General features: G+C 39.0%; 1 protein-coding gene across 2 annotated transcripts; it reads right to left on the bottom strand.

Annotated features, from left to right (window-relative positions):
• Positions 1–384: 384 nt before the first annotated feature.
• On the bottom strand, positions 385–8,234 carry rdh7 (retinol dehydrogenase 7). 2 transcript variants are annotated; one of them, XM_012957042.3, is made up of 5 exons: positions 8,023–8,234; positions 6,045–6,378; positions 5,295–5,553; positions 3,367–3,530; positions 385–1,154 (listed from the first exon to the last, which is right to left on the bottom strand). In XM_012957042.3, exons 2-5 carry the CDS (start codon positions 6,355–6,357, stop codon positions 934–936), a joined length of 957 nt encoding a protein of 318 aa, XP_012812496.1. In that variant the 5' UTR covers positions 6,358–6,378; positions 8,023–8,234; the 3' UTR covers positions 385–933.

Here is an 8,234-nt window from a genome sequence, read left to right on the forward strand (position 1 = left end):
ATAATTAATCACCCCCAGTTATTGAGGTCATTAAAAAAGGTGTTGTTTCAATTTTTATGGGGAAACTGTAGTACAGCTCGCCCAGCCCATTTGTGCAAACAGTTTATACTTCTAGGTTGATCAATGTTTAAAAGCAATTCAATATCAAGCACAAAACTTACAGTTAATAATTACACTTTTTCATTGTTCCTTTATGATTTTGAATAGGTGACTTACAATATCCCTGCAGATTACTAGGGAGGGGCATGGCCTGCCCAACTATACTTAATACACAAACAATTCAAATATGTAGGTGCAGTATTATAGGTATATATATCATATTTTATCTGTATAACTCCACTTTTTAAATGACCCTTAATAATACCATAGTTTAGAGTGCAAATGTATATAGCAACAATGCAAAACTCATTTTTATTAGATATCATCTGTGAACCTACTCTCTGTTAAACTGTATATGTTATATTTATTAAAGGGGACCTGTTACCCAGACATAAAAAAAGCTGTATAATGAAAGTTCTTTGCAAACATGAAACCCAAATCCTTTTTGTTTACATTAAAACATCCATACCCATTTTAAACTAATATAGAGAAGGGGCAGACAGTTACTTTCACTTTCTAATCAGCACTTCCTAGATGTCACTGCACTCCTCACTTTCCCTCTCCCTCCTCACTATCTATAATTGTGTAGCCAGTGCATGAGCATCAGCTCCCCCATTCTGGCACATGCACAACATTTTGGGGTGATACAAAATGTCACCTACCTGCTTGCTGTGAATTCCAAGACTTCAGGAAACAAGATTTATTTAATTAATATAGTGTAAGTAAGTTTATTTTGCCTGACTAGAAAATAACTTGGAATTATTTCTTGGGGTGACAGGTCCCCTTTAAATAGAAAGCGTAGTACCCCAAGGTCTTTCAGAAAGCACAAAATTCCTATGAGACACTTTGTGCTGGTGATGGCTGAGCAATACTAATAATAAAGTCTACAAAAGCAGCAGGTAAATAAGAGAGAGGAATGTAGAGCAGTTTTGCATCCAAGCCAGCAGTGTAGCGTGTCTTGGGACACTCAGCAGTCAGAGCATGCTCCATACAGTCTGTAACCAGGTGAAGCTTTGGGTTAGATCTTGCCAGGCTAAGATCAACATTGCTGCAATCTGTATGTAAATAAATAAAGAAAAGGCCACTTTTGTATTACACTTATATAGCAGAAACACTGGAGCGTACAGTCTAAGGTCCCTCACATTCACACAAAATCTAGTTAATTAACCTGTCTGTATATTTTTGGGACTAGGTAGAAACAAACCTAGGACCCCCAAGCAGCAAGGCTAAACACTTTATCACCATGATGCCTGTTTTTTTTTCACGTTTGCCGTTTAGGTTTTTGATTAAAGAGGTGGTTTACCTTTAAGTTAACTTTTAGGATGTTATGTTCCTAGCAACTTTGCAATTGGTCTTCATTATTTATTTCTTAATAGTTTTTGAATTATTTGCCTTCCTCTTCTGACTCTTTCCAGCTTTCAAATGGGGGTCACTGAGCCTCACAGTCAAAAACTATTTCTCTGTGAGGCTACAGTTTTAGGCTGATGCCACACGTGGCGTTTTTACGCTGCGTATTTTCTAATTCTCTCAGCGGCTGAAAAACGCCTGATATCATCATCCATAGAAATAACTTAAAAAGACTCGAAGCAAACCACACAATGCGGAAATATGCTAGAACATGCCTTAGCACGGATTTTTCAAGTGTTGGCTGAAATACGCCAGTATTTGCACAGCAAGCTATTCCTATGTATACACAAAGGCAGCTGCCAGACTTAGCTGAAATACGCAGCGTTTTTTACTAATTTTGCACTATTAGCACCATGGAAATGGGATTTGCTACGTCACCAGTACTAGGCTGAAAAACGCCATGGTCAGGGGCTGTGTGGCTTGTGCTGCGTTTTTAGGCTGAGAAAAAACGCAGCGTAAAAACGCCACGTGTGGCATCAGCCTTACTGTTATTGTTTTTATTACTTATCTTTCTACACAGGTCCTCTTCTATCCATATTCCTCCCGTAGTCTCCTACTTGGTTGCTAGGATAAATAAGACCCTAGTAACCAGAGAGCTGAAATACCTAACAGTAGAGCTGCTGAAGAAAAAGCAAAATAACTGAAAACCCCCAAAAAATTAAGACCAATTGCAAATTGTCTTAGAATATCAATGTCTACATCATAGTAAAAGTTTAAAAGTTTAAAAGTGAACTATCCTTTTAAAAGGAGTAGCACAAAAATCCTCTGAGGAAGAACCATAATGGTAAAATCTCCTTCTCTTCTAGCAGGTATGTAGGTTTGTAATTTACAGGGTTAGACATTTGAGCACCTTCTACCCAAGGCCGAGCACTGAAACCATATACTGGTTTCAGTGGTCGGCCTTGGATAGAGGGTGCCCCAGGCAAGAGGCTCTCCCAACACACACCACCCCTGTAAGCACACAAATTGCAGAACTTCAGTAAAATAAATGAATTAAAAATCAATTCACTTTATTGTTATGGTTGCAAATATTAATTTTCTTTTTACACATACTAAAAATACAAATGTAGAAATGCTAAGAAATGGCCCTAAAATAAAGCATCCATTGAGCCCCCCCCAATGTCAGTATGCATGTGCGCATTTGTTTCAGTGCGCACGCAAGCGTGCTGCCAGGTAAGGGGGAGCACTATGCACTAGGACAAGTGTGACCCCCGCACCAGGATCAGCAACAAGCAGACTGTGGGAGGACGAGGGCATGGAATAGGGTAGTAGAAGAGATATGTGCCTAGCTCCCCCCAACACACTTTTGCTGTTCCCTGGAGTCAGCTGCATGTAAAACCACTTTCATGAACTTCCGTAGGTGCACTCCTTGCCTATTGATACATGGGAACCCTAGAGCTGACCAGGCAGTAACTCCAAGGTTCCCTCAGGGCACTGTGCCAATAGGAGCAGCACACAGCACCAAAAGAATAGGGTGAACATACCAAAACAAACACGCCAATTATGCCAGGCAGAAAATATTTGATGCAACTGCACTCAATTTATGACAAACTGCACAAGCAGTTGCTTGCACACTAAGTCAAGGTAAGCGAATGAGCCCTATGAAATTTTGGTGCCATAATGAGGGTGGAATGAAAGAAATTTTGCACCCACCCGTACCAATTTGTCTTTAGTCCCTGATAGCCACCACTGGACATGACTTTTATTTTTCTATTTTTGGAAGTCTATGAGAAAATGCCAATAAAGTAAAAGTTAGTTACAAAGAAATCCTGTTGTACCACTGTATGCGTCTGTCTGTGCTGGGCACAGTCTATTTCTGTAAAAGACAATGAAATCTTGCCATATCACATACTCACTCACATTTGTCATAGTACTGCTGTCCATAACTCTTCCGTATTTCCTCCGGAAGCCCATGCCAGATCTTCTGCAAATGCTCTTTCTGTAACCTTGCATCAGTGACTTGTGTTTTAAAGAAACCTGGTTCCACCATGCACACCTTCACACCAAATGGGGCCATTTCATGCCTGTAAAGAAGTGGAATAACAATACAAGGAATAAGTGTAACTTTTTTAATCTTGGCTGTAATGCTCTTGGTAGTGGCAGTAGACACATGATAACTCCTTACATGCAGTTGGAGGAGATGTGTCACTCCAGGGGGCTAATGAGTGAGTTAGAGCGTTGCTATACCCTTCTCGCAGATACTCAGAGGATTCAAAAAATCTATATCTAAAATCAATTCGGTTTGGGTTCTAGTTCTGGTGAGTAGCACTGGGGTGCTCATCTCACCTAGTGATCCCTCTATGTACTTGTTTTAATGTATACTCATTGTTCTACGGGCCTCCAAACTTAGGCTCTGGACCTTCCTCAGCCTTCCCTATTGTGGAGGATCTAGAATGCTAAATTTAATTGTATCTCTGCCTTATATACTTACTATAGGAGTTACTTGATCATGCCTGTCACAGAAGTTTGCTAGTGGATTACCCACTAAAAGAAACAGCGTAAAAGTAAAACTGGGTAACATAGATAGCCAAAAATGTAATCTATAAAGACTGGAGTGGGCAGATGTCATACATACACCATAATAGCCAGAACACTACTTCCTCCTTTACAGCTCTCTAAGTGGTTACCAGTTAGTAACCAATCAGTGACCTGAGGGGTGGCCATATGGGACACAACCGTTCAGTTAGTTTGCTATTGAATCTGACCTGTGTGCTCACAAACAGTTATGTCCCATGTGGCCTCCCACTAAAGTCACTGACTAACTAAGGGGTTAGAGAGTTGGAAGTAGTGTTCTTGTTGTTATGTAAGACATCTGCTCACTCCAGCCCTAATAGATTACATTTTTGTCAAACTAACTATATTAGAATTGTTTTTTATTTTACCCAGTTTCATTTTTACACTGAACTGTTCCTGCTACACAGGCCATCTTGTACAACAGGCAAAGTCAACAATAACATCTAGAAGTTTGTTTAAGACATTCTCTGAATTTTGCCATTACTTATTTCTAATGGCTGACTTGTCCATATGTATTAAAAAAAAACATATTCTATAGAATTCAGTGAAATTGGTCATTCATAGAATGATTTGCTTCAGAGATACACCCTCTACTCTGTGTTAATATAAGACCAAGGACTGGTCCGACTGCCATCTTGGCGTCAGGAAGGATTTTTTTACCCACTGAGGCTTCATAAGGGTTTTTTTTCCTTTATCTGGATCAACTAGCAGTTAGGCAAGTGTCACATATACATAAAAGATTGAACTTGATGTGTGTCTTTTTTCAACCAACAGTACTATGCTACTATGTAAGTAGTTACAGGGCTGCAAATTGGATGTCCTTGCTATAGAGATCAGTGCCAGGCCATATAGGTGTCAGTGACATCTGGAAAGCACAAAGTGCACATTTGCTTGGGCTTGGTTGCTCTTTGTCCTGAATCTTTACCACAGAACTTGGCTTCTTATGTGTCAGTAAATTAATAACCAGGTTTTAGAGGAGGTTAACCATCCATGTGTGAAAGTAAATGAACAAGTTTAGTAACCAATAAATGGGAACCATCTAATGCAGATCAGATTCATATTTGAATGGGTCTGCTGTCCCCTTTATCCACTGGGACCAACACAGATAAAATAATCTGGTAAAGCTATTCTGCCCTCTAAAAACTCGGTTGATGCTTCCCTAGGAGTATGCAAAATAGTCCAACATAGTTTTATAAGGTGTCCTAGAAATGTATATGTAAATGTAGATAATAATAATAGTATTGTATAATCATGTAAGTATGCATCCTACTCACCGGAGGCTATCAGAGAATGATTCCACCCCATATTTAGACATGCAGTATCCTCCTCCACAGAATGTCAGCCTGCCGGCGATGCTGGCAACATTCACTACTCGCCCTTTTGCTTTGCGAACTTGAGGCAACAGTTTGATTGTAACATCAATAACTCCCAAAAGGTTCACATTTAGAATTTTCAAAAAATCCTCCTTTGTCAGCCATTCGTTAGGCGCACTTGGGACTGAAACACCTGCATTATTCACCAGGCCCCAGAGTCCTGAAGAAGAAGTAGATTACATTATAATAAACAAACAGATAAGTAGGTAGATATATATGTGTATATTCTGTATATTAAATAATTTTATGTTAGTAGAGAATAACTACTGCTTTACATTATATAACAGTTATGCGTTATATCACATTCTCTGCAGGACACCTTTACCGGCTATGGGGAGTGCCATTTATGCCCCCACTTGTCATGAATCCTGCCATTACACCGTACTTCTGGACTGCTAGGCCACGTCCAATTCTGTCTTTTAACATAAGTAACATAACATAACTTACAGCAAAGCTTATAATGCAAGAGAAACCAATACCACCTTTAATTGAGCCAGTTGAAAAAAAGAAAGTTATAATAATACATTTAGATCTTAATGGTTCAATTTGACAAAAAAATATAGATAGGGTAATAACAAATAAGGCATAGTGGCCATTTAGTAAATGCAATAGGTATATTTTATAAATTGAAAGATTTAATTAAACACTAACCTTTGTTCCCAACAATACCAGAGACCCAATTGGCAACAGAGCATACGCTCTTACTATCTGTGACATCAAGGATAACTGTTTGCAGCCTGCTGGAAGTCTCTTTCTTCAGATCCTGGGCCCCTTTATCAGTCAGACAAGCAGCCAGCACATGGATCCCACGTTTGTCCAGCTGTCTTGCCAGCAGGTTTCCAAACCCAGAGTCACAGCCAGTGATCAGCACATATTTATCTGTGAGATTCTTCAGGATCTGTCTGTATCTGTTCTGTCTGTACAAGAAGATCAGTACAACCAGCACCAGCAGGGGGAGCCACATGATGGATGTAAAATAAGTTTACTGTAATATAAGTATAGTATGTTAGAAAAGTATAAGGCTACAGAGCATGGAACAGCTCTCATCCATACTGAAGAGCTAATGCAGCATTTTCAATATACATGTGAATATCTTGGCTAACATTGCACCATCAGGTAATGTACCTTACAACATTCCCTATTAATTCAATTTTCATAGGAAACATCCACAATCAACACACCTCGTTAGTGTTTTTGTAATTCAATAATATTAAATAAAAGCGACTCTAGGTACTGACTGCTGCTCCCTGTAGCAGAGGTGAGAGTCCCCTCCAGTCCTGAGAATAACACAGGCACAATATACTGGCGTGTTAGTATACCTCAAATAGGGTTTTATTATTCACAGGCTGCTGTTGCCTATTGCTAGCATATTTACTTTAACATGGATATAGACAGTGATGAACATCTAGTCAGCGGTTGGTTAGGAACAACTCAAACTTAAGAACATCTAATTTCTCAGGAAAGTGTTCATAGTAATAACTTGCCCATTACAATTGGGATTCCTAATTACACATGGTAATTCCAGGGCAACACTTAATAGGAAGTACATATATGCCAAATTGATTATTGGATGTTTGGTTACAAACTAAGAAGATGACGTCCTCGCCCATGCAATGAGGAGCCAACTCACTTGACCTAATCCTTTTCATATACATGGTTGCTCTTTAACATTTTATGTAAAACGGCAGTGTGAATATAATTTGAACACACAATCTAACATTTAACAGAAAATCACTCATCTATCCATGTTTCTCCTGATCACCCCGTGCAACTCAATAGGGATTCAAGGGGCATTAGGGGTCATACATTTGCCTTTCTCCTGCATAAATCTGACAGATATCTTGCCTAGGGGAATCATGCAGTCTTTCAGTCTTACCTTAATATTAATAATGCAGTATGTACCTGCCAATACGGTACAGAATGAAGTCCCAGGGGCTTGCATACGCTATAAGCCCTGTGGAAGCAATGCCCCTTCTCCCATGTCTCTTAGCACATGGCACTTGCACTTTGTAATGCTGTATATTTTATTTTTATTGCAATGTTTGTCTTCCCTGTTTGTACTGCTACTGCATTGTAAAGATTTACAGTGCTGTGTATACAAGTAGTGCTATGTAGATATGCATACACATACATATATATAGTTACGTACCACCAAACATTGCAGTTTGCCTGGTTTGCTTTCATGTGCAAATTAAATTACATGTGAAATAAAATGAAATAGTAAATGACAAAAAGAATACAGTTAGAGGGTAATACAGGTATGGGACCCATTATCCAGAAACCCGTTATCCAAAAAATTCCAAATTATGGGAAGGCCATCTTCAATAGCCTCCATTATAAGCAAATAATTCTAATTTTAAAAAATGATTTTTTTTCTCTGTAATAATGAAACCAGGCCTTGTATTTGATGGCATCTAAGCTGTAATTAATCCTTATTGGTGGCAAAACTATCCTAGTGGGTTTAATTAATGTTTAAATTATTTTTAGTAGGTTTAAGGTATGGAGATCCAAATTACAGAAAGATCCCTTATCTGGAAAACCCCAGGTCCCGAGCATTCTGGATAGCAGGTCCTATACTTATACTTAGGTTTAGCACTCCACACATTTAGCTTGCCAGATGAGGTCTTACCTGTACTAAACAGCAGTCTGAATAATGAACTTTGGCTGTAAATGTATCACATAGAAACAAGATACATATCTCAGTCTGATTGGTGCATCTCATAACAGATGGGGGGTGAATATAAGAGGGACAGACGAGGCATTACACACCTAGCACAGAGAGAAAGAGGTTAAAGCACCCACACACCCTTCCTGAGTGCAGAGGTCACAAAAGTGGAAAAT

This window comes from Xenopus tropicalis, chromosome 2 (assembly GCF_000004195.4).
Source record: "Xenopus tropicalis strain Nigerian chromosome 2, UCB_Xtro_10.0, whole genome shotgun sequence".
NCBI classification, from domain to species: Eukaryota; Metazoa; Chordata; class Amphibia; order Anura; family Pipidae; genus Xenopus; species Xenopus tropicalis.